General features: G+C 42.6%; 1 protein-coding gene across 7 annotated transcripts in view; it reads left to right on the top strand.

Moving 5' to 3' along the window:
* The window catches only part of PDZD2 (PDZ domain containing 2), a 202,687-nt gene extending 176,766 nt beyond the window's left edge, over nt 1-25,921 (top strand). For 5 of the 7 annotated variants that reach the window (XM_042804486.1, XM_042804483.1, XM_042804488.1 and 2 more), the window contains 11 exons: nt 429-510; nt 1,506-1,609; nt 2,360-2,528; nt 3,693-4,483; nt 5,716-5,860; nt 7,872-11,481; nt 12,120-12,237; nt 15,509-15,610; nt 17,978-18,248; nt 20,284-20,418; nt 21,844-25,921. In XM_042804486.1, the coding sequence (XP_042660420.1) occupies nt 429-510; nt 1,506-1,609; nt 2,360-2,528; nt 3,693-4,483; nt 5,716-5,860; nt 7,872-11,481; nt 12,120-12,237; nt 15,509-15,610; nt 17,978-18,248; nt 20,284-20,418; nt 21,844-22,010 (5,694 nt within the window). In that variant the 3' untranslated portion in view covers nt 22,011-25,921. The remainder of the gene's footprint in view (nt 1-428; nt 511-1,505; nt 1,610-2,359; nt 2,529-3,692; nt 4,484-5,715; nt 5,861-7,871; nt 11,482-12,119; nt 12,238-15,508; nt 15,611-17,977; nt 18,249-20,283; nt 20,419-21,843) is intronic. The other 2 variants (XM_042804484.1, XM_042804485.1) reach the window with 2 other exon arrangements.
* The last annotated feature ends 911 nt before the right edge of the window (nt 25,922-26,832 follow it).

Raw genomic sequence — 26,832 nt, 5'->3', positions numbered from 1 at the left:
GTAGGTTAAGTGTAAAATATCTTCTGTTGCTGATGTGTGCTTGTACAAAGCAGTCTTTGCCTATTTTAAAGTAATATTTTCTCAATAAATCAATGTACAGCATTTAATTGAGTTAAAATTGTGCTGTAATGGCTTCATTTGATTTCTTTAAGTCTGGTGCTGTTTTATTTGTTTGCGTAATGTGGCACTTGGACGTGGTCTTTATGAAGTCAGCAGGCTTCTGCCAACTGGTGTCTGCAAGAGAGTGGTCTGGAGGGACTCTGAATCAGGAGACCAGGAGTTTGGAGCTCTCAACAAGGTCTTTTTTCCTGCATCTTTAAAAACAGTAGCATACCTGAAATGAATCATGTATTTGTAGTGATAAGTGGTCAGACTTTCTTCTTCATTTCATCTACCCAGTTTGATCCCTGTCTTTCACTTGACTTTAGGTTTCCGAGCAGGAGATGGATGAAGCAATTGCACGTACTACCCACCGAGAGAGTAAGGATGCCAGCTCCTCTCACGTCACAGGTAGCAGCATGTTCTCTCCTAATATGTGTCCTTCTCCAGATGCAGGAAGGTTTAAGGGCATGCTCTTGGGGCCCCCAACATCAATATTTTGAGCCCTCAAAACAGCGGGACAGCTGAAGGGGTGTAATCACTCTGTCCACTGCAGAAATTTTAGCAAAAACATCCAGTTCAGATGGATCAACTCCATTGCTCAGGTTACTTGCTTTGTTTCACTAGGCTGCCATGATCTGGAAGTTGGATTGCCAAGAGGTGGTTGCTTTATCCTCTCTTCCAGTTGAATGGGAAGCACAATGTCCCAGTAGGGAAAGGATGGGAAGAACCGACTCCATCTCTGTGCATTTATGCATGTACATGGGGAAAAAAAAAAAAAAAAAAAAAAAAAAAAATAAGAGAGAGAAATTATTGTTGTGTCCATTTGAAAAAGTCTAGATATTGTATACTGGATTATATTTTAACTCCATTTTAATCTTTGGGGTCATGTCAGAATGTGTGCTCTGGCATTTTTCTGATATTTTTGAACTCCAAACTTAGCACTTCCTAAAACTTACAGATGAAAGCAAACTCTTGGCAATGGTGGAGTGACTAGTAAGGGGATTTTCACACAGAAATATTAGATCTGTAATTACCCTCTTTATATCTGTGTCAGCTGGGACCTTTTCTGAAGTAGAGTTTGCCAGTGGTTGCTACTTTGTTTTGCAACATTGCACCTAGTCAGCAGCCTGCTCCAGCGGGTGTTGCAGACCATCTCCTGCTGATCTCTTCTTCATAGCCCTGTCCTGGGCCTGGCTCACCTAACGTGTCTCTGTGATAATGTTTTGCCCGATTAGAGGGAGAGCTTGTGAAATGTTAAATAAATATCACTTTAGGAAAGCAATTCAGATAATAAATAAGTGGGATTAAATGCAGTCCCTAGCTCAGAAGGTGAATGTGAAGCTTGTTTGGATATATGGACCACAACTTGAATTTTTGGCATCTAACTAAGCTGTGTTTAACAGGAGCTGTACAAAAGAGTCCATCTCCTAGTGTGAAGGCCAAACAAGGAGAGACCTCATCTCCCCTCAGCTGGACTATGAAACGCTTCCTGGAGCCAGCAAGCCGGGTAAAAGGATTAGATGCAATAAAAACAGCATCTGCTTCAAATTCAGCTTTTACTGAAGTTCTTACTGGATCAAGGAGTTAAAAACCAAACCCCTATGCTCCTTCCCTGTCACATGGGCTCCATAAAAGTGTTTGTTTGTTACCTCACATTTAAATCGTGACAGCAGCAAGCTGCTGTTCATCTGTGTGGCTGTAGCCTTGGGGAGCAAAGCATGGCAGAAGAAGTTGAGGGCTTCCACCTCCTGCCACCTTGGAGGCACCCCTGCTCTGTGGGACACAGAGACAGATAGCTTGGAGAGTCCTCAGCCTGTGGGCAGCAGGCTGGGCACTCGGTCTCTCTCTATAGACATTGCAGTGGAAAAGTCTCTGGTTTTCCTGGGAAAGCCAACGAAACCATACAAACTGCGTTCAGGGGTACAAACCCTTCCCCTTTCTTAGTGCAGAAGGTGTAGAAAGTGAACTACACAAGTGAATGGTTTCATCCCTTGTTTCAACATTGAACCACATAAACAAAGTAGTGGGATTTTGAATCCTTTTTTACTTACTATACTGGCTAAAAATGCATTAATGTGCAGCATTTCAGCCATCCAGGTTTGACGGTTTGGCTCTCAGTATACTGACAAGTATTTTAAAAATTGGCTTTAAGCTTCCTTTATTGACACAGCAATGTGAGTGGAGTTTGTGGTGCTTGCATGCAGACAGGGGCTTTAAGCATCGATGATGGCTGGTCACCAGGCTCACTTCTTTTCAGCAGGGATCTGTCAGCTCTGAGACAGAGCTTTCCCAGTACTTCTCGCACGATGGCACGAGCCAGCTCCCGTTTTCTGATGCTGTAACCAGCTCCTGCGACGAAGAGCAGCTCCGTCAAAGGAACAGAAACAGTTTGTTGGATGATGGCTCTCTTCTTCCTGGCAACCTGAGTAAGCAACGGAAATGTGTCCGGTCATTTGGCTAATGGGGGGAGAGTCACTGAGCACTGATTTGCTTTACAGGAGAGCTGCGATGATTCTTGTGCTGGTAAGAAATGCCGGGCAGCATAGTGCAAGCCAGTGCTGATCATACGAAATTCTGGAGAATGGAAGTGGTTTACAACAATGCACATAAATGCCCGTTTCCATGGTATTTTGTGCAAATTGCTGCTCTGATTATGTGAAAATTACTTTATTTGATTGATTGGGCTGAAAGTAGATTGACAGCACTGCAGGTTTTTTTTTCAAATGACTGATGATCATCTGATTGATTACATTTAAATGAAAGTGTTCATAGCTATCTCAAATACACAATTTCAAAATGTCACATATAGCAGTGTAAAAACAATCAAATGTTCAATTTTATATCAGATATTTTGCATATATGTCTTTCTCCCCATAGTAATTGACTGAAAGAGTCTTACATTTCCTTACTGACATGTACCTGATCTCAAATTCAAGGGATATTACATTTGTTCTCCCTTTCCTATACTTCTCAAGTATTGTCTTTGTCTACAGCTTATTTTTCTCTGGAAATTCAATATTTAATGCTTAAAAGAATTTTAACATTTTATAATACCCACAAAACTAAGCAAAACAAAAAAACTTTCTACAAAATATGATGCAATTCTTTCTGAGAAGGATATGGAAAGGGTTCTTGGGTTTATTAGTCTTTCATTTGAAACTGATTGTCATGTGCTTGTGTCTTTGTTCAGGAAAGCATTTTTCACTCTGTAAGTTGATGCGGGAAGTCTTAAGCATAGATTTAAGCAAAATGTGAAAGAAATTTTGTTGTTTAAAGTAAAATACACATGTGAATTTGCATCCCTTTCTTCTTTGGGTCATAGTCATAATTTAGAAATAAACTGAAAATAGAACCAGATGTGCCATGAACTGATTTCGAGAATTACCCATAAATTGTAGAGCTATCTGCTGTCCCTCTTGCTGTTTAGTATAGTTAAAGGGAGGACATGAAAAACCTGCTTTTTGCTTTGTTAGGAGAGGTTTAGCTTCCCTTGCGAACAGAGCCACATGTACTCTGCTGCAGTCAGATGCATGGTATTAAAAACCATCTATAAATGCAGTTAAAATACAACTTTTTTTTTTTTTTTCTAGCTGCTAGAGAAGCAGGTGTGGCAAAAGTAAATGGTCTGGCTTCTCCAACTAGTGGGAGATCGTCCGGCCTTCACAACAAGCATGTGGAGTCTGTCCGACCTGGCATCCTCAGCGACAGCCCCAAATCTTCCCGCAGCCCCTTTCATCGACAGAGGAGAGTAGTTTTCTATGATGGTGATGTTAGTGATGATGATGAAAGTTCCCACTTGCAAAGAAGCCAAAGGGCCAAAAGCCAGGAGGATGCTGGTATTGTTATTTCAACCTCGTCTGTAGAAATCGATGATGAGAGCCAGGACAGTGAATCACCTAGATACAGTGGGACGGAGACATCTCCCCCTGTCTTCAGCAACTCTCTGGAGTCTGCAGACAGCACACTGGAGCAAATTGACTCTCCTTTCTTCCCCATCATAGCATTCGATTACTCAAGTGTGCCTGAAGTTCGTCTCAGCAGCCTGAGTTTGAAGGAGCTCCGGGAAGCACAGCTTGAATCTAAGAGATCACCAAAACTTGAGCACAGAGCAGTCACAAGAGTGAAAAGCATGATGAGCACTGAGTGCCGAAGCCTTCAGAGACAGAGGACGGAGGAGCATGGCTCTTACAACAAGCCTGTTGCGAGGACGCTCCCTCACAGCAAGAAGTGTGAAGCACTCGACGGGGCTGGGCAGGGCCAGGGTGAAATAGTCACTCTGGTTCGAAATGAGCATGAGTCATTCGGCCTGGATTTGGAAATCCAGGCCATGCCCTTAAAGGTTGTTGTCACAGGGCTGCGTCCAGGTGGAGCAGCAGAAATGGTAATTTTTTTAATTTGGGTTGCCCTGTTATGATTTGCTTTCACTTTGCAGGGGTGGTGGGGGTTGTTTTGGTTGGTTGGTTGATCGATCGGGTTTTGGTTTTATTTTTTTTTTAAGCAAGTGATTTGTTGAAAGTAAGTGCAAGGGAGATGTTTGTATCTGCTGGGGAGAAGGTCTCATCCCATATTGTTCTGAAGCTGCTGTTAAATTAAGTGTTTCTGATGCAGAAGTGTACTCCGGCCAATTCAAAGCTAAGAAAGTCAAGAGACAAATCTACCAAGATGGACTTAAACCCACTCATGGTCACAGTTTTCAGGGAATACTGTTCTTTTATTTCTTTTCTTTTTACCAGGGGCAAAGACAAAATAAGTAAATCCTGGTGGTAAAAATGTTTATTATGATCTATTATTCTATGTGCACCTATTCCTGTATTATACAAATCTAGTACCAGGACATTTAGTTGCTGGCCAGGTTTGTCAAGTGCCATGGTAGTACCAGTAACATATTGCACTTCTGCATCTCATACATGCACATGCTAGTGTGGGTACTTGCTTGATGCTGGATGTGGAATTGCTGACCTAGATGCAAAAGTGCAGAAAGAGGAAGGAGGACACTCTGGTCTACAAATCTGAATGTAGCATATTTATTCTAGTTCGTGGCTACTAGGGTAAGAGGGGATATGTTGTAGTGGTTTGAATTAGGCTGTGAGAGCTGGGAATTTGTGTTACGTCCCTGCCTTTTTCTCTGACTTACTGTGCAGTGTTCCAAAACACACTTAGGCTTTTACCTTAAGACTTCAGTGCCTGCCCAGTTTAGTTATTTAAGAGACCCCCATTGGTCCAGTAGGACATTGTGGCCAGGTATATAATTCACACATGAATTGGAGAAATTATAGATAGTGTTTCAGTCCTGAAGAAGTTAGGGTTGATCTGTCCCAGTTCATTGAAATGAAGAGGATTATGTCCTCTGTCCTGATACTGATGTCTCAGAGAAACTAGCAGCTCTTTTGACCTTCCTGTTTGAGACCAATCATTAATTCCTCTCCTGGCAAAAGCACAGTCTGTTCCTTATTTACATGTTGGCAAACTGAGAGCTGTGGTACCTGTGCTCCACAGTGATGTGAAATAGGGAATGTTGCTCATAAGCCATTAATTGCTTCCCTGAGATCTTTGCCCCTGTGGCTGGGCTTCTGATGTGTATTTGTAATTTCCTTGAATCTGTCATTGCATCAGGGATCAATGGGCAAGATGGCTGTAGGAGATGAGATTACCACCATCAACAGTATCCCAGTCAGTAAGATGACGTACGAGGAAATCTGCCTGCTTATGCAGTGTCTTCCCACATCCGTAACCCTGGAGATCCAGAAAGCAGCATCAGGTGAGAGTAGTTTTGCTTTTGTACCTTTGATTTCTGAGTACCAGTGAAGAAAAATCCCTTGGATCAGCTGGGTCTGATCTTCTACTGCCCCAGCTTCCCACATCAATTCAGAGAAAAAAACAGGGGTACCTTGTGTCTGCATTGGTAAACCAGGCAAAACACTTAATCACCAAACAAGGCTTCAGGGGAACAAACTTATTCCTGTGTGAAGCTCAGTATGGCCCATACTTACAGCATGTCCCTCCTGCCAGCGTTTGCAGAGGTCTGAGTGCAGACCTGGAGCTAACTCGGCAGCAGCCGAGTTGTCCTGGCAACCTAGTTTACTGCCATGCCTTTTCAGTAAATATATTGACCTTTTATAATTACATCTGTCTCTTAAATCTGAAGTTTAAGTAATGTTTTATAAATGGAGGGTAAGACGATAAAAGTCTCTTGTCTTTCTTTCCTTCCCTTTCACATATCAGAATTCTCTAATGTGCAGAAAGACGAAATAGAAAACCCAAGAAAACCAGAATCTTACAAAAATATTTACTTTCATGTTTCTTATAAAAAGTTTTCTAGTTTTAGTTGAAGTATTTGATGCTACCTTAGTTTCTGCTTAGGGCTGATTTATGCTGCTACAGCAATATATGCATCCCCACAGACTGTACAAATTACGTGGTGTGGAAATGAGTGTTTGAAAAAGAAAAGCATACTTTTAAAATTCAGGAAGAACATAATATTTTGCTTCATTCTAGCTTATGATCTTCATGTACCTACTAATACCTGGGAGCTTAAAGTGCTTCCAGATGCTTCAGTTTCAGTTGTTCTTTAAGGAATTCCTGGCTTGGCAGAGTCCTGTTCTTGTTTTCTTAGATTGCTGTGACTTTTGCAAACTAACAGCATTGGGGTAGGGGCCCATTGGTACTCATTTATCAGGCAACTCTTCTGCTTTACCATTCCCCTCATCCTGCCCCACTGGCAAAGAAAAGAGCCTCTTCAGCATGTGATCTAGCACACTGAAGCAGGGCAGTACTTCAGATCTTAAACTGGCTTCTTCAGATTGTTCTTCTGAAATGTATTCCCCTTTGTTGACTCCAGGACGAGTCTGCACTTCTTAATATGGACATCTAAATTACATGATGTGGATAATCCCCCAGGTTTGTGCAAGGATTAGAGAGATGTGCTGGCATGTTTGAATGAGCAGGAAGCAATGCTGACCTGTGAATACACCCATCTTTCTCCATGCACTTTCTGGGCCTCATCTGGCAGTAACTGGCCTCTGGAAGATGGCTTGAATGGGGATGAGAGTCACAGTAACAGTGTAGAAAGGAGGAAGCAGATGCTTAGAGTGAAGTGCTGAAAATTGAAGAGCTGGAGAAATGGGTGAACAGGAATGTGTCAGAGGGCAGCAGTGACAGGGAACTCAGTGTGTTGCCCAGGAGTGGGTAAAAGCATGTATTGTTAGCAAGGAAAGGTCTGTGCTAGAAATCCTGTAAAGCCCATATGCTTCATGCTTGTACAACATCACCCATGCATGTCACATTAAACACCTGCAGAAGTGCCAGGAGGATCAGAGTCAAGTTATTTATGCACAGCTCATCACTGTGTTATCTGTTCACCTTTGTTTGCTATGCCAGGGCTTTGTGCTTTCTCTGCAATCTGTTGGAGACATCTTCGATCAAACAAGTAATGAGAAGCTGTACTGCTCAGCCTGGCTTACTGCACGCTGGCACTTAGATAGTTGGCTGCTTGACTGCTGGAATTTCAAAGATGAGAATTAAGCAGATCATGACTACTTACCTTAGATAAGTGGACTGCTCCCTCCTGTGTATTATTCAAATACGCAGGGTTATGATTGAGTTGTTGTAAACATCATTACAGAAGAGGAGAAGTGCAGAGCAAAAGAAAAAACATGTAGTCTGACTATGTGGGTGTCTATTTTTGTAATAAAACCAGGGGGTTTGTGTATGGCTTCCTATATCTGACACAATTTTGCTTTATTTATTTGTTTATTTTTATAATGATACAGCTGTCAGCAGATTTACAAACCTCATCCTGTCTCCAGGGGTAGACAGTCAAAATCAGGCCGATGTCAACAGCATCCTTGCAACTGAGGAAGAGCTGAGTGCTGGGAAGCGAGAAGGAGCAGGTTTGCAAAATGCTGATGGCAGCTGTGCGGTGGAGAGAGCAACACTGCCACCTGATGCCAAGAGCAAAGACGTGCAAAGGGGTACCATGAAAAGCAGCCGTGTCGAGGACTGTGCTGCCATCCCTGTCACCAATATCGATGACTTGCTCAGCCAGATGGGTTCTCCTGAAAGCAGGGCTTCGCGCACCCCGTCACGAGCAGAAAGCCCCCTCCAAGATGAGTACACCACAATGTGCTGCTGTGGGACTGACGAGGGCTGCCCCGGTTCTGAGCCACGAGCAGCCAAGGAGGAGCTGCTGGAAAAAACTGTGAATTGCGGAGCTAATGCACAAGGAGTTTTGGGGCTGTCTGTGTTGGACTCCATTAACACAGGCAAACTTTTTACTGTGAATAAAAACTCTTTAAATAACTATTCTAGGAATTTTAGCAGTTTAAATGAGGATGAGTTGCCAGCAGCAAACTCTCTAGAAAGTAAGAGAAGCGACCCGTTTCCAAAGTCTATGTATGGGGCTGCGGAGGATTCTCACTCGGATACAGAGTCTGTCACAGAAACCTTTGATAATGCTAATGAGGTGTTGCTTGGGCCCGGTGCTGCTGCTAACACCCCTGCAGTCTGTGCTGCAATGGAGTCAGATGAGGAGCAAATTGAGATTTGTTGCATGAACGATGAGCTACAAAAGCCCACACAGGAGCAGCATCTCACACCTGCAACAAGCTCATCCTCTCTGTCCCCACTGCATCCTTATGGCGGCAAGATTTTGCAAACTGAAGGCTGTGCAATGTGCAGGTCACTGGAGACAAGCATCAACAAACTGGGCTTGGAAGATCACAGTGGTCCTACTCCACATCCCTCACACTGTTCAGATGTGTCCTCTGCATCCTTGTGTTCTCCTTCCTCAGTTTTCCTGCCAGAAAAGGACATCCTAAAGAACTCAGTCAGTATCCCTGAAGTTTACTCTTTCTGTAATAATGGTGCCTTAAGTACAGAAGAACAGATGGGTTTGGGGAACGGTAATGGACATACGAAATGCTGTGAATCCATTGAAGAGGAAGGGTCTCTGCACTGCAAAAAGATAAGCTTTTGCTCTGCTAGAAATGTCAGTGGTTTGCAGAACAACTTGCTTGAGAAAGAAGGATGTCATGATGATCAGAGATCCAACTCTGAAAGCGAAACGCTAGCTGATGACTGTAGCCATGCTGTTAGTTATTGCTTAGTGAAGAAAGAAACCAACAGTTTGTCCAGCTGGTCTAAACCAGACAGCAATCATATGAATGCATCGTCATCAAGAGCAATATCACTCAGGTCTCCCTTTCCCACTAGATCTAAAGATCCAAAGGCTAGCACAACTCATGACTTGCCAGGGAAAAATGAGAAAATTAACTCTGTGATGTCAGGACGGACTTCAAACGGAAAAGTCCAAAGCTCAGGCACAAATCACTGCAAAGGAGCTGCAGTACCGCACAGTCCATCCTCACAAAAAAAATCCTGCCAGGAATCTAAGGGAATGGCACAAAAAAGTATAATGGACACCCTTTTAAATAACCAGAAGGCCAAAGCAGGACCAAAGCTAAAAGGGTTCACCATCAAAAGCAAAGCAAAGACAAATTTGGATTCTTCTGGCATTAATCCTACCAAAGTCAGTGGGGCTGATCAGAAAAGGGCTTCTGTTTCCCCACAGCTGTCCCCCAAACTCCTAGGGAAGAAAACACCGTTGTCTCGTAATTCACCTACAAACCCAGATCCTGGTAAGAGCATTTCCGCAGCCTCAAGGACTCTGAAGTCAGAGCTAGAAAGTAAACCACCTCTTGTCAATTCTGAAGATTCTCTTCTGCCTCTCTTGAATGGCACCAGCAGCCCAACAGCAAGCGGTGCACTGAAGTGTGAATGTGGGGAGCTAACAGACTTGCAGCATGCATGGGGAAAGCCAAAAGAAAAGCAAGCTCCCATGCATCCTGCACTGTGTAAGGATAAGGGTGCTAAGGTGGATGATTTCAAAGCCAGAGATGGTCAGTCCAAAGTCACTTCATCTCCTCAGGGGATACCAAAAGCTGAATATGTGAAAGGGAGGACTGAGAGCCCTGGGGCAGGCCTGAACGCAATCAAGAGCATCTATAGTGCAGATGACCTTAGGCAATTAGATCTGCAAAATGTAGGACCATCTGCTCGATGCTCTTCTTCATCAGGGTCCCCCTCAGTTCATCAGGAGCGGCTGGAAGGGCAGGAGATCCAGCGCACTTTCATTGAAGTGAAGCTTTCCTCATCATCGTCCTCTTCCTCATCCTCCTCTGCTTCTTCCTTACCAGCATCATTTTTTCAGCTGCCATTGCTGGAGAAGACAGAAGAGGTGAACACAGAAGTGCCTCATCTGACTGAGGAGATGGGGACCAAGCAGTATTTCTCAAAAGTGAATGCTGCTGGAGAAGTAAGTCTCTATGGCTCATCAAAACCTGTGATGAGGACTTACTCAATGCCAGCCCAGTTATCGGGTCACTTGAGAGAGGATTGCCATGTTGCAGAGGTTCAACCTGTGCAGGGCCGCCAGGGCCACTCTGCAGAGGAGAAATACCCCCAGGCAGCAACAGGGATGTTAAAGATGGCCCATCTGAATCTGCCAAACGTCCAGAGTGGGAAGGAGCAGGTGTACACCTCCAAAAGCGCCCAGAGGGTCCCTGACATGTCCCCCTCAGCCAGCGACATTAGCTGCCCTGCCACCGATAAGCTGAGGAGCTTCAGGAGGAATTATTACTACTATGAGCTGAACTGGCCGCATGAACCTACCTCATCCTTCTCTGTCAAACAGAGGATCAAATCCTTTGAAAACCTGGCAAATTTTGACCGGCCCATTGTGAAGGCCATCGACATACACTCAGCCACGAGGTCCCCCCTGGCCAGGAGGTTGTGTGGTGGGGTGGCCCCCTCGGCCAGCCCCGCCGAGACGCCGCGTGCCTTGCGGCGCAGCTTGAGCTCCTATGGCGGCAGCCCGAGCCCAGCCAACGCCATGGCCAAGTCTCCCACCAGCACTGAGCCTGCGCGTGTGGTGGAGGGTGGCAAGGAGGAAGGAAAGCCCCAGAGGAGCGAGGAGGGCACTGCTGGGGCAGACGACACTGCCTTTCCCCTCCCAGCCTTGCAGGCACGCCGCAGCCGGGGCCTGGGGCGGCCGCCGCTGTCCCGCTCCAGGCTGCGGGAGCTGAGGGCTCTCAGCATGCCTGACCTGGACAAGCTGTGCGGAGAGGGCTTCTCAGGGCCGCAGCAGCCCGCCTGCTTCAAGACGGAGCTGGAAATCACACCCCGCAGAGCCCTGGGCACGCCTGCCCAGAGTAGCGCAGCCTCGCCAGCCCGCTGCGGCCCCGCCGAGGCAGGTGGCATGGGGACGTTTGCCGGCAGCCCTCGGGACAGCGGCTCGGGGACACCGGGGTCTGCCTCGGATGATGACGTGCCCCATGGCAGCTCTCCGGATGGGGAGCGCTCAGCAAACAGCTGGTCCATCAGGTTGGTACAAGCCTCCCCCCAGGCGAAGCTTCCCCATTGCCACAGGTCCGCCCCAGAGTGCATGCTAGCTTTGGCCCCAGCCCCCATCCCCCTCATGAATCAGGGTGCTGTTCTTCATGCTCTTCATCACTTGGAGCCGCTGTGCTGCTGCTGTTGACCGCCATGCTTCAGCACAGGGTGAAACGCTTTATCCTGGCAGGGCCAGGCACCTTTTCTGTGTTCCCTGGTTTTGGTCAGTTTTTGGCCATGTTACGGCACAGCAGCTGCGGTGGAGGGGAGGCTGTGCAGTGCTGTCTGCCAGCACAGCATGCAGTGACAAACGAGCTCGTTGTCCTGCCAGAAGCAGTATTCAGATGTAGCTGTCTCCTTGGTTTTGTTAATGTCTGTTGCTAGAACGATGTGGGGAGAAGGAGGGGAACAGAACAGGGACTGATTTGCAGAGTTGTTCTTAAACGGTCTTCTCTGCCCCTTCCCATGCTCCCAGCATATACCATTTCTTACCTGTTTTCAAGATTTCTGCTTGTTAATGAGCTGGCCCTCCATCATTTACCCTAATGCAACCTACGTTGTATACCTGAAACATATCTACAGATTCAAGAAATATAAAGCTGTCTTTTATATTTTTCTGTTCATTTTAGCTTGGATCAGCTGCTCGTCTCAAGCCTGGACCAGCAAAAACTGCAATCTGTTTTGTCAGCAGTGGCACCAAAGTGTGACATTGCTGCTATGCTCCAGGAAGCCAAAGCACAAGTAAAGGTAAAAAACAGAAGATAAAACTAGATTATTGGTGGTATTTTTAAGGATTTTCTTAATAGCAGATAAAGTCTCTTCCAAACAGCTTCAGAGCTCTTGTAGTAGACTGCAGTTGATGGTACTTTTACTAAAGCTGTTTTTTGAATGCCTGCTGTAAACCCATAATAAATGTGAATGGCTTTAGTATAAGAAAGGGTATTGTTTGTCCAGTGTGAAAGCAGGTTTGAGCCACCATAAGTAGTCCTATTTTAAGTGGAGAAGTATGCCTCCATTTGAGTCATTATCATAGCTGAGAAACTCCTGGCTTTGCCAATAATTGCACATCAGAATTTAACATCAGAATTTAACTTTCCACTGACAATCTGGGTCAGGCTCACTGTCTGTACCACGCAGGGGAAGCTCTGTTCCTCTCTGTTCCTGGAAGCACTCGCCTTTTGCTAGAAGCTGCAATCACAGAAATTGAATTTATTTTTTTTAATGCTGAACTGGTGGCTTGCAAAAAAAAAAAAAAACCCAAAAGCAGCTGCTGGTGGGTTTGTAAAAGGCTCCTGTGACCTTTTTGCTCTCTTCTGTGGAAACTGGTTATTGCATTATGGTAACCTGCTTTATTATCTAGGTGTTTAAAGAAGACTTCCAAAGTCAAATGACTGCAACAACTTTACTTCCCTGTTTGCAGTTTTTGTGTTTTGGGGATAGATCCACATCCTTTTAAAATCAGAACAGAAGTTGATAAAATAATGACATCACTGGAGGGGAAACTGCCATCTGGTCTGCATAACTGCTGGCTGTGCTGCATTTAGGGTGTTCCTGAGTCTTATTCACAAAGGTTGCTATTTCAAACATAGAACAGGCTGGGGGGAACTGGAGATCACCAAAATACCCAGCCTTACCTCCTTCCAAGGACAGCATAGCTAAAGGTTTCAAGTCCCAAGAGCTTGGTGAGCCAAGAGGGTTTGGTAGGTTTACTCTTAAAATTAGGATTGGATTGTACTTCTGGCTGAAGGTAATTAAGTGTTTTTTAAAGTATCACATGGGGTCTTGGAGAGATTATTTATTTATGCCACTTTTCAAAGTCTGAGAACTCAAATATTTATAAAGCTGAATGCTTTTTGGAAAGCACTCCTTGTCTGCATAGTTTCTTGTCCATATTTAAGCCCAGTATGGCACGTACTCTGGAAAACATTATGCTAGTCAAATGATGGATTTGAGTGTACAATAGGACAGTTCTTCATACTTACGCAATTACTGAAAAATTAGATGGACTGCCTGATTCAGACTGAGAGCTTCCCCAGGAAGAGTTTGTCATCATCTCTTGCTCTGAACAGTGCTGAATTTACTGCTAGCATTTAATAAGTGCTACTAATATTAAAAAAAAAAAATACGGGCATTGTATTGTTTATATCTGTATGACTGATGATCTTTGGCTAACAGGCTAAACAGAGGTGATCACTGAAGGCCTTGTGTCCGCTGTAGAGCCAAGCAAAGCAATAAGCACCCATAGCCAGGTCTCTGTGCCCCATAGTACACGTGCTGGCTGATGACAGCCCTGAGGGCTGGGGAGGGAGGAAATGCACAACCTCAGCAATGGGAAGCCAGGGTTCAGACTGTGTTGTTGACTGCACCAGGACGTGTGGTCCTCACACAACCCTCTAACATCTGAACCTCTGTTTTTTTTTTTTTTTTTAATTCTATGCAAATTAAGTTGTGGTAGCAAGAGTTGGATCGAACCTGATGTCTTAAACAAAAAGGGTTGCTATTGTACTTAATGGTCAAAGATATATGTATGTTTCCATTACCCTCACTGCACTTTGAAAAGGGGCTAACCTAGATACATAACTGATTTTATTATTTCTAGCCTAACATAAAGCTGTTCTCACTTGAGTACAGATGAGAAGGATCTTGACATCTACAAAAGACTGTGTGCTAAGGTGTTCAGCCTTGACTACTCCTCTGTCCTTAATTGTTGATGGATCAGTGATGTGCAGCAGCGTGGCATCAGTTTTTGACATTGGCTATGTGCATTGCAGGGATGCTTCTAATGCAGAAAATCTTCCAGGGCCACTGTTTGGCAAAAAAAGCACACAGCGAGACCAAGAATTTGACTGCTGTTTCACCAAAACCCAATAATAATCTGTGGTTCCCTGTGTCTTTTGAAACAAAATTAAAAGGCAAACGCTAAGTTAAAATGTTGGGTTTAGTGAAATAAATATGTCACTTAATGCTAAATAGATTAAGAGATTGGTTTCTAACGATGTGCCATTAATTTTAGTGTTGGCAGTTTCTGGAAATGTCTAATGTTGAATGAGATCCTGGGGAAAAGCTGAGACCTGCTTTCGTCTTCCCATTTCTAATGCTCTGCCCCACAGATGGTTACTATCCCCTTGCTCCACCAAATGCCTGCTTATAATCCTCTTTCCACCACAGAATGTGATCTCTGTAAGAGCATCTGGTTTTGTCCTAATAATCATTCAGAAGACAGCACCAGACTTTCTGGATGGAACTCCTTCTCTCTCCTGGCAAATTCTGTATTTTGGCAGCAGGCCGTCACTTCAAAGAAATCAGCTTTACACCTTTGTTCTGGTCTGGAGGCAAGTTCAGCCCCAGTGCAGACCTGCACCAGTCCGTTTCCTGTGCTAGATGCTCCCATTTCCACAATAGCACAGCTTAGTCCCATTTTGAATCACTAACAGGCTCCTTACTTTCATCTCCCAAGTGAAACTGTTTTCCCTGCTGTCCCATCTAACCTTACCAAGCATCATTTTGTAGCCACTGCCCCTTGCAAGATTGTCCAGCACTGCAGAGAAGAGGTTGATGCAACTGCCCTGCATTATGTCTTTGCAACTGCCTTTTAAGAGGAAGGAGAAGTGGAATAACAAAAGTATCAGTAATTCCCTGGAACGTGCAGTGCTTGGTCCAGAATAGTGTATGGGAAGCTTTGACTGCAAAATGTCGAGCAAAGCAAGGTTGATTACAACCTGTGAAAATTAAACTGCCCATAGTTTAATATCCTTTCGCTATCCTAATTTTGACTTTACATCCTAGCCTGAAGAAACCTTTGCTGTCACCTGAGTTCTCTTCTGTGGCTGCTGCTGCTCATCTGTATCATGAACAGAAATGCATTTAATGTCTCAGTTTCAATTCCTTGAGTTGCTTTTTTAACCTGCCATAATCTGAGGGTACTGAGAATTTGTCATTTGTGCAGCAACTTGGTCTTGATCTTTGGTTTTGTTTTTCTTCTTTTTCCCCTTCCCCTCCACCTTCATTTTTCTGCTAGAGCAAAGAAGACACATACTTTGTAGTCTTGCACAAAGAAGAAGGAGCTGGCCTGGGATTTAGTGTTGCTGGAGGAATAGATCTGGAACAGAAATCAGTCACAGTAAGTGATGGCTGCAAGTAATTTTTTTGCAAAGCTCACTTTAAAGCAGGCTGGTGATTAGATCAAGTGCTCATTTATCAAGACTCACTGCAAGTCATTCACAGTCATAAAACCCTGTCTCTCAGAGGCAGCTGCATACCATCTGCTACTGAAATCACGGAGTGTCTGGGAAGCATAATTTTCATTATTGGAGATGGATGCCAATTTAAAAGTCTGTTACTGGATGGGATTGGCTAGATCTAAATCCTATGCATGTAAAAAAAATTCTGCATGCAGCTGCAGTGCATGCAACCTTTCAGAGGAGATTTTCATTCCCAGCCCTTGAAAGTAAACTGTGCAGCAGAGTTCTTGAAGGATTTTGAAAATTGTGAGAATGACTATTTCAGACTTCATCAATTCTGGATTTCATGACACAAATTTGATTTCAAGACCTGTGGTTGGTCAGTAAGTGAGGGTTGTTTGTTTTTTAAAATGTCTTATAAAGCATTCTGAACCAAAGATACCATGTGCCATTACGGGGTGTTGATGTGTAAAAAGTGATACCAAGCAACGTATATACTTTTCAAAAACAGATCAGTGAGACAGCAAAATCCAAGACAACCAATGTCCGATGTGACAATTTCTTTACACAAGATATGCATTTAAACTCTGCCTTGAAAGAGGACTGTTAAGTTCTGAGATTAGAAGAAGGGTATGTCCTCAATCTTTGGGGCCTGCAGCAGCCCTTGCAGGAATCTTCTGTTTTTTGCTCTTAGACAAGACCAATATAAGTAAATGTATTTTACATTAAGCAGTCATTGAGTTAGAACATGGTCACAGTCTAGGGAATAGATGCCTCTTCTCTTGCTACAAAGGTTGTGTTCCCTGTTTCTGGCCCAAACAGTCACAGTGGCAGCTGTGAGCAAGAGGAAAGCTCAATAGTGTCCCACCCCAGAGATCCTCACCTAGAGACTGGGACACTACCTGAAAATACGATCTTGAGCTGTCAGGCTGTGTAGCTGATGGAGTCTTTTTCCTGAATGCTATGAACCATGTGACCAAAAGAGCATCAGCTCCTGCTTTTTCTAGATCCTCTTTGTTCAGTGTGTGTAAAGCATGTTTCCTGGATGGGGAACATTTTAATGTCCTTGACCTAGTGGGATTCTGTGTCCTAGCTGGATTTAGGGTTGCCACTGGGTGCTGATTTGCTTAGATGGGCTGTTCTGTCCACTACACACTTTGGTGCAGAAATATAAATGCTTGCTGAGTTTCTAGATACTGAGGAATTGAGCATGTGAGGGAAGGGAGCAGAGGTTTTGGACATGACCACTGTATTCCACTTACCTCTTCCATGTGGGTGTCTACATCTGTCATTAAGGCTGTTATTCCAGCTCTGAATGCCTGCTTAGACTGTCTTGAAATGTATCTCCTTGGATCTGTAGGGTTGCAGCAGATGCCAGTCTCTGCATGGCCCTGCAGTGAGGGGGAGCAGGAGCCAACAGGCTTCTGAGTCTTCATTCTTGGTCTGAATATTAGAATAAATTCCTAGAGAGAATTCCATGTAGAATTGTGTCCACAGATTTGCTGCCTTGAACCTTTGCCCAGCAGACTTAGAACTCTGTGCATGGGAAACCATATTCAGCTAAAATTATAGTGCCTGATAGCAAGTCTTTAAATACTGGGTCTTAAGATCTTGAGTCTTTTAGTCAGTTTCTTTCTGTAAATGGCACACATCTAAGTCTCAGCTGCACTTGTTGGAGTTTACTCAAAGTTTAATCCACTCTGAATAGAGTTGTTCTTTTTTTCTTTAGAAAAAAATGCATTACAAGCCACTAAATCATCACTTTGCATCTATTTGCATATTTGATGAGCCGAATTGAGATGGACAGTTAAATACTTGCACAGCTGCAGTAAGTCAGAGCCTGTCTGTGCACTGATGCATTTGAAAACAGGACAGGATGCATGTCCTAGTCAGTGGGAATTTGGGGAGTGAGTGTCACACACCACAGTGCTTTTCTTGGTGTTTGCTGTAGCACAGGTGTGGATTTAACCTATGTGTCACTTGAAGTATGTTAATGGAAAACCTCTGAGTTCAGTGAAAGCGTAAGTGATTTGTGATGTTACATTCTCTAGCTGGTTTTGGTTGCCTTTGGCTTAGAATAGCATCTTTTCTTCCACTTTTCCCCCCATCTCTAACAGGAGTTCTTGTCCAGTCACTTAGGCCTTAATATTTGAAGGTGTTTGTTGAAGCAAATGTTGTATGCTTGATAGCCAGGCACTGGGCACTGATTACAAACTTTGGTAGGGTCTCTGTGTTCACCTTGGCATGTAGAGCACTATGTGTGGTCATGAGGTTAAAGCATCCTTAAGTTAAAATCTTTCTTGTAGGTCCACAGAGTGTTTTCAAAGGGAGTAGCATCTCAAGAAGGGACTATTCATCGAGGAGATCTTGTTCTGTCAATCAATGGCAAATCTCTGGCGAGCTCAGTCCATGGGGATGTCCTCAATACTCTTCATCAGGCAAGACTCTACAAATACGTGGTTGTTGTCATTCAGAAGGAAAAAGACAAAGCAAACAATTCATCCAGACTTGAGATACCAGCTACTGGCAGAAAATGTGTGGGATCTGGGAAGGATGTTTCCGTGGAAATAGGAACAGGTATGATCCTTGTCCAAGAGCAGTTGGAAGGATTCCTTGCAGAGCAGACTGAAGGCAAAAACGTCCGTGTGTTTTAGATTAAAAGTGTCATTGCTTTGTGTGATTGAGAGGAGCAAATGAAATAACCTTTAAATTTTATTTGTTCTCTTTGGAGCCTAAATGCAGTTTGGGTTTTGTTCTGTTTTGTTTTTAAATATCATAACTAGGCAGAAACAGTAGAACATTTAGGGCCTAATTCAATTTCTACTAAAGTTAGTGATTCCACATATTCTCCCAAACCAGGATAAACTCCTTTTAATTAGTAACAGTAGTTAGTGCAAGAAAGCAAACAACCAAAAAGAGGAAAAAAACAAAAACAAAACAAAACAAACAAAGAAAAAAAAAAAAAAAAAAAAAAAAACACAAAACACAAACCAGAACCTAAAATCAGACCCCAAGTCCTGAAGTTTGTTATGAGTAGGGACTGAACTTCCTCTTTGTAATAGCAGATTTCATACTGTTTCTACTAAACACATCAAAAAAAAAATGCTTTGATATTACAGTAAATGGAGCTAATCCACATCCAAGCTAGCCATCCCATAGGAAACTAGGGATAAATGGTTTCAGTGGAAATGTATCAGTGGAATATCAGTGTTCCTGTTCGGGAACAAGACAGCATTTAAGTGTGAAGGCTGCACTTGTGGTGTTACAAAGAGATCTCTCAAACTTGTTGTAAAATTAAAACATTAAACCCTCTAGTCTGTATGCCACTACTTTGCGAACAGGGGGATGATCTGCTTCAGTCCTGCACTGCTTCAGTGTCCCTGGGAGGGAGTGGGCATCGGTTACAGCTCATTGCTGAGAGGTTTGATGATGTGTCTTCCCTTGCCTTCCAGGGCAATACCAGGCACTCAGCTCTGACTACCTCAAAACCAGGACATGGAACTGCCACTCACCCATTTTTAACCCGTTAGCCATAATCATTACTGTTTTTTTTTTTCCTGTGGCAGTTTTTATTATTTTATACTTTCACTGGGTTTTATGGTACAGCTTTGTAATACAGCTTAAAAGAAATAGGAAGCACTCCATAAATGAATGGATCAGCCTTTCTGGAATTGCTCCCATGAATATAATATATGTAATTACCTCAGAATCCCTTTTTACCTTGAACTCCTGGGTGCAGGTCCTGCACATTAGCAAATGCAGAATATCTGCTGGTTGAAGGCACTAGGGGGCAACATTATCTCATACACCACATAGTACTGGGTGATTAAGAGCATACTACCGTCCTGTGAGGCAAAGCACATCTTCAGGTGTTTTAGATAACATGTAAATTTGTTTGAGATGATGGTAGCACTAATTCGTGATAATGTGGACTGCATAATTTTTACATTAACACAGGGCAAAGAGGGGCCTCTTTTCCAAAACTGTATATTTCCTCCTAATCAAAATCATATTTTATGTCAGATACAGCAATATAGCACTCTAAAAATTTCTTCTATGCAGGAGGCAGGATGCACTTACAGGTAATTATGATTATTTTCATAGATATGAGACCAGAAACAATTATTCATACTAGTGAGTGATTACAATTTTTTCCTTAAGAGGATGAAACATGTTTGTTTAATGTAACATTTCATTTATTACTGTTATTTAAAAAGATGTGGCTCATTGAATAAGCAAGTGGGAACAAACAGAAGAAAAAGAGATGTTCTCCACTCACTGTTTTTGTAATTTTTCAGCTATTTTCTTGATGTTTAGAGTCTTTGCTAAATTTGCTAAGCTTTAATTTTGCCAAAAAAATGCCTTGGCCAGTTTTTGTTGAACATGCAAAATGAAAATGTGTCTGTGCATAAATGCATTTTGTACTGTCTCCTCCTTCACATCTGCAATAATACACATTCATTTCTGAGAAACTGGGTGCCAACATATTCTAGTCTGAATAAGAACTGAACTCTGAATTACTTTGTCACTGCAGCAAAAACAAACTCAGCCAAACACAACTTGCAATTTACTGTTAACTGTATAACAAGATGCTGTGTATGTTCTGCCACAGATCCAAACCTGGATATGAATGATGTCATCTGCGTTGAATTATTGAAAACCTCTGCTGGTTTGGGATTCAGTCTTGATGGTGGAAAAGCTTCCATTGCTGGAGACAGGCCCTTGCTTGTAAAAAGAATATTTAAAGGTACTACAAGCATGCAGTGGATATTATCCCCGTTCTCCTTTTGTGCATGTATAGACATTTTAGTTCTTGGACTTTTTTTTTTTTTTTTTTTTTTTTTTGAGCAAGGGTGGTTTTTGTGGTCCTCATTTATTACCACTTACTAGCCAAAGTGGTCAGTAAAAAAATCTACTCCTGGGAATGGCTAGGGATTGCATCTGCTTGTAAATGTTTGTGGAGCGATCTGATTTACTAAATATGATGCAGTTCCTTCCAGGGCCTGTCTGCTATTCTAGACATTAAATTACAGCACCACCATATGTAATGGTTTGAGAAGTTCATGCCTTATCTGATGCTTTTTTCTAAGAGAAGCACAGTGCAGGTAATCAGTGTGGTTCCAAAGCACCATCCTGCATTATACACAAATACTGATTTTACCTTTTTTTTGTCGTTGCTGTTTTTTTCATTAGATATCGGTATTAGCTTTCACCAAGAATATGTTATGTTCATATTCAAAAACTGCCACTCTTGGATGCTTTGTTAACCAGTAGTTAAACTTACATGAACCAAGTATAGAAAGGAAACCAATCCCATAACTATGCTGTGGCTTTAATATATCTTAGTCTGAGATTCAGTTTACTGAAAAATGTAGCAAGTAAAGGAAGCTGAAGCTCTCTATGAAGCTGTGGGTGCGCAGAAGTTTTACAGGATTCCTTTTCAGTGGTTAGTCTCTCATCAAGGAAAAAAAGTCAAACTGGTAGTTCCTGAATTGCTTATCAGTTTCTGCATGTGTGTTTGTTTTCCCCTCTTTAGAAATTGATTCTGAGGATAAAAAGCATGTTTAATTTTTGAGCTCATTAATTTATATCCTTAGATACAGTCCATTCCCTCTCCTCCCCTTCCATGATGGCTGATATTAGTTAAATTATCATTACAGAAAACATATTTTCATCAGCAAGGAAGGGTGTGCTCATCTCTAGGAGCTGTTTCAGTGTCTGGTGTGTTTGTCCTAAGTTTGCTCCCCTTGTTTGGTTTGTTCATTGCTGTTACCTGGTTTTACAATCTACTGCATTACTGTTCTGCTTATTACCATGTTAAAATTTCATTTCAGAAAATACATTCATGCCACTCTCAACCCGTATGTTTATTTTATCAACCAGGTTTTCATACAGCTACAGAGATAACATACAGCATATTTCATGCGCTCATGCTACTTCCTTCAAAAACAGACATTTTTTCTGAGAACAATCTTGGTTAAAATAACATTTTCTGTGAGATCATGGACCAGATTTCTAGACCTGAGCTGAACACAAGTGACCTGTACTGAAATTGCCAATGTTTGAAAAATGTTTATTTGCTGTTCATCACGGTGGAAAGCAAATTTTTGTGGGTGGGTTCCCTTTTTTTTTTTTTTTTTAACATGGACTTTTTTTCCCCTTTTGCTCCTAGGTGGTGCTGCAGAGCAATCTGGAAACATAGAAACTGGAGATGAAATTCTTGCTGTTAGTGGAAAATCATTACTTGGCCTCATGCATTATGATGCATGGAACATTATTAAATCTGTGCCAGAGGGCCCTGTTCAGATACTGATCAGAAAACACAGAACTTCAGTATGATGGAAGTACTACATCTAATCACACTTGCTAAGACAAAACATTTAAAACTGGCTACAAGCTGTCTTTGTTTCTAAAGCCACACAGAAGTGTCTTAATGCTCTACAGAGAGGTGCTAAGAGCCTTGGAGAACCACTAAGCAAGCATGTGATGAGCATCATAAAATCTCACCTAATTATCAAGGATGAAGGAAGCCAAATGTTAAAGACATTTTTGTATTATGTGGCAGTTTTAATGGAACTTCAAGACCTCTCCATTTAATGTATTTTGACTGAGATAAATAACACTGTGCCTGTCCCTGATATTTTTAGTATCTGCAGAGCGTTGGGTGTATAACTTGTTGGTTGCCATCCTGTTGACAAGGGTGGGTATTTAGACTGTACTATATCACCTAGCTGTAATAAGACTTCAGGACGCTTACTAAGGCTCTAGTCCTTTTTTTGTTGTAATAAGAGAATGTCTGGAACAGTCTCACTTTATTCTTCTAAGTGCAGTTTTGCTAAAAATGCATGACAACAGAGTATAATTTTGCACAACTTTTATGCCTAAAACATGAGCATTTTATTGCAAAGCTGAAAAATCCTCTTAAAACTGATGAACTAACTCAGCATCCATCACAACTGAATCTGCTCTTAGATGCAACTTGTATCGGAAAGGACTTGCCGTTAATGCAGTAGAAATCTGTGAGCAAGAAAATCACATCCAAATAATAGGTGATTGTCCACCAAGGTGTAGACTGAGTTGTTAGTTGTGATTAAAATGGGAGTGATAAAAATTGGGGATAAATTGGGTAAAACATTAGAAGCCTAAATTTAAAAATTTTTAAATTTAGGCTTCTAATGTTAGGGACCTTTAATATATATATATTTTTAAAAGAGGGATAATTTCAAGTGCTGAGCACTTGCAGATCCCACAGACTTCAGCAATCAGTGAGTATGCCTGAAAACCAGGCTGCGTTTATTTGGCTGCAGAGGTTTAAGGCTGCCTGACTTGAAACACTCAAGCTGGAAAACGGTGGTCTAAGGATGGGGATTATAACAGATTAAATCTGAACTGGCCATATTTCTGGTGGCTTTTAATTGCTCTTTTTTGTTTTCTCCTGTCCAGTATTTATGTTTGCTTGTGTGAGAGTGGGTGGGGATGTGTGTGGAAGATACAAGTGTGCCCGGCTGTGTCAGGAACGGGCTGATGCTGAGGGTTCCGGATGGTGAAACTGAAATCTGTGTAGATGGGAAAACCATAGTGTTAGATACAGCAAAACTGAAAGGGTTGCAATGCTGCAGGTGCTTAGTTTGGATTCTCTCACCTCTACTCGCAGTGGAGGAATCAGTAGCGGGCCATGCTGCTGAATGTTATTTATAGTCTGCTGTGTTGAGAGGAGAGTGTATGGGTGCAAGCGATTAGACTCTGTTATTTATCTTCCTACATCTGGGGTAGCTAAACAACATAAAAGAGATACAGGAGGAAATGGGCCAGTGTCCTTATCAGCTGAGAACAAGTTGTTTGTTCCAGAGTGCTCAGGTTGTTTGTCGTATTAGGCTGGAGACTACTTGCAGCCTGTGTGCCCAGGGTGAAGAGATCTCAGCCTGGAACCGGTCCAGATCTGAAGTGCTGCCTACGTTTCTAGTGAGCCAAGGTACTGCATAGCTGTTACAAAAAGGTCTGGGCTTGTCTCTTGGCCCTACCCCAAGATCATACTATAGTTCAGTTTATTTACATTTATTCAACAGTTCTTAGAGCTATTGCTTCCAGGTTAGTGGAGCACTCGCTTGGTTAATTTCTGTGACAGTTTCATTAGACTGCAACTCTTGATACGCAGTGGAAAACTCAGTTCTGGAGGCAACCCGAGAACAGGTGAATAGAAAAGCTGTGCAGTGTTTGCCTAAAAATGAATAGATCTAATTCTTTTTCAGTGACATATTAGCATGTGAATCCAGGGAGAGATGCAGCTTTTGGTTACAGGAAAGGCAATACTTTATGTAGTCCTACAGCTGCTTTGCCTGCAGGATTTCTGTTGAAACTCATTCGCATTCAGTGCTGTGAAACGACTGTGGAGTTGGGTCCCTTGTGACCCCGAAGCTCAGCCACTCTGTTGGGACCAGCCCTTGCCTCCTGTCACCTCCGTGGTGGGAGAGGCGTCAGGAGGATGCAGCACTTGGGGTCAGAGAATCACACTGAGGTTGCAGGCCTGTGCTGGGATAAAAGAGGTTACCCCTGCATGTTTGCTGAAAAACAGAGAGAAGACATTTGGCAGTGAAAATTAAATGGTGAGGCCATGTTCAGGAATGACCAAAATCTGACTGTAATAGTGTGTATAATAGATAAATAAATGCATGTGGAATTTAATGCAACGTAGTGAATACATACCTGTATACGTATAATACGTACAAGTGCAGTACTGGCTTTTTGCTACTTTATTGTGGTAAATCACGATTGTGTTTTAGGAAATGGCATTTTTTTTCAGTCCACAGTTTTAAATTTTGGAGGTTCCAACACAGGGAGGCATGTGTCTTCCTCACTCCTAAACCTGTGTGAGCTCAAAGGTAAAGTTCTAATTTTGTAAATTAAATTTAATTTGAAGTGTCTTAAGATGATACGTGGTGAGTATTTTCAGACGCTTACTTGCAGGTACTGTTCATTGTGAGTGATTTAGAAGGCTTTCATTTTTCAGTAATCGAATACTGTTCAGTATTTTATTTTACATGCACGTAGATATGTGTTGGCTGAGTAACAGCAGAGAAACGGGGATTTTTGTGTGTGATTCAGTAGTGGCTATAATTTAAAAGATATGTTTAATGTTTTAAGTCTCATAGTTACTGTGGGTGGAATGATACACTTCTCTACTAACATTACAGCAAGAAAAAGAATGGTATTTAACCCTGATTGTTTCTGTTCCTGAAAATACTTTTTTTGTGTGTGAAAGAACAAGAAACATCTTTACTGATGCTACCAGTGTTGATATGATTACAGTAGCATTTCCTGACTTCTCTGTTGGGGTGACATACCCCATAAAACCCCCAAAATTTTTGCAATGTGGGTCTACAGTATTACGAACAGGATGGGTAGACCAAACAGATGTAGTGAACCTTTGGTTACGCACCTGGTAAAGTAAATGAGGATGAAATTACGGCCTTGGTCTACAGTTCTTCACCAGCGACCTGAACGTATTACAGATAACATAAATTTGCTCCTAGATGGAGAAGGTCTGGTGAGGACTTTGCTGCTTCCAGGCCTGGGGCAGCTCAGGGTGCAGATCCTGGATATGAGTGTGCTATCTGGTGCGATACTGCCGTTGAATATTCTGCAGCCTTTTGTACCTGGAAGCTCATTTGAGCTTCTGTGGGGACTGCATCTGTATTAGAAACTGTGAGATTAGGCCTAAATTAAGGAGTGAGGAACATCTGATCATTTTATTACTAAAAAAAAAAAAATAATATGGGGACAGATAAATATTAAGAAACTGTTGAGTAATTCATATTTTCTAATGACCCTCACTTAAAGTTAACCCTTGTTAAAGTTCTGCAGTGGTTCTTACCAAAATCGGAAGGAACTCTTCCCAGATGGGAATGCTTACCTGCTTCTACGTTTAGGGTATGTAAATGTACAAGTGGAAATATTGATGAAGAGTAGACTAGGTCATGTGAGAAATGGGGATCCCACTCTAGGTAGTTTTTGTGTGTTAGACTAATACACTTATTGTATGATACTGTATATTTACACTTTTATTTATATAAATAAAATTTCTTTTAATGAAAACTGTTTAATATGCCTTGAATATTATAAAAAAAAAGTGAGTGCAATAACATGAAATAGATTGTACATTTTTCAATTTGCTGTCTCTGTTATGTAAATCTGTATCGCCATAAACTGTTTGGGTTTTTTAGTGATTTTGGAAATAAATGGTATCCTTAGTACTCCTCTAGATATTTATTTATGTTACTCTAAAGTCTGTCTGGTCCCCAGTTCGAGCTGGCATTGCAGGGACAAGGTTGTCAGGGAGAGCAGAGTTGAAGACTAAGTGTTAATGCTGTCCAGATGTGCATCTAAGCTAGCAGTAAAATACCACCGTCTAAGAACTGTTATTTAGTGTGAAGAGGATTGAAGTGTTAGAAGGTGTTGTATAGGACCTGCTTCAGTATCTTGGAAGCTGTGCTTTGTTTTTTCCTGCCCCTGTGCAAGGAAAATGCAGAGGAAAAAGGTGAAATGTGGAGTTTTCATCAAGAGCAGCAGTCTCTGGAGCACGTCGCCTATAAACTGTACCTTCTGCCCAGCCCAGAGATAAGGCTATAAGGGAACAGGTTGTATGTGTAGGGATTATGTTATAAAACTGGTATTTGCTCTTGTCTTCTACCTACCCTGGGGATAAACTCCCCTTCAAGACCCCCGTGAGCCAGTGGAATGGGCTGGGCTGGAGGCAACCTCTCTGTGGATGGAGTGAAGATGCAGTGGAGCTCCTATTAGGAGGTGGAGGCCATAACCTCCAAACCAGGAAGGTGTGTTAAGTGGTCCATCTTTTTATGGACACAGCTGGCTTCACCATCACTGCAGAGCAGTTCAAAGCAAGCCTGCCTCCCAGAAAGACGAGACAGCCCGGGAAGCTCTCCTCTCAGCTCCTCTGACACAGGGAATGCCAGAGGCGCCCACAATCCCACGCTGCCTGGCAGTGCACGGACATGTCAGCTAGCCACTGCAGGGTGGGCTGAGCTGGAGGAAGGAGCTTGTGAAGTTAAACATTGATATCCGCATTGCAAGACCGCGTACATTGCTCCAGGCTGGAGTGCTGGGTTGGGCGCTCGTGGCAGCAGCGTGGCTGGAAACTCCCCGC

The sequence above is a fragment of the Tyto alba genome, unplaced genomic scaffold (assembly GCF_018691265.1).
Source record: "Tyto alba isolate M040663 unplaced genomic scaffold, T.alba_DEE_v4.0 Super-Scaffold_42, whole genome shotgun sequence".
Classification (NCBI taxonomy): Eukaryota; Metazoa; Chordata; class Aves; order Strigiformes; family Tytonidae; genus Tyto; species Tyto alba.
This window is presented reverse-complemented; position numbering and strand designations above follow the sequence as displayed.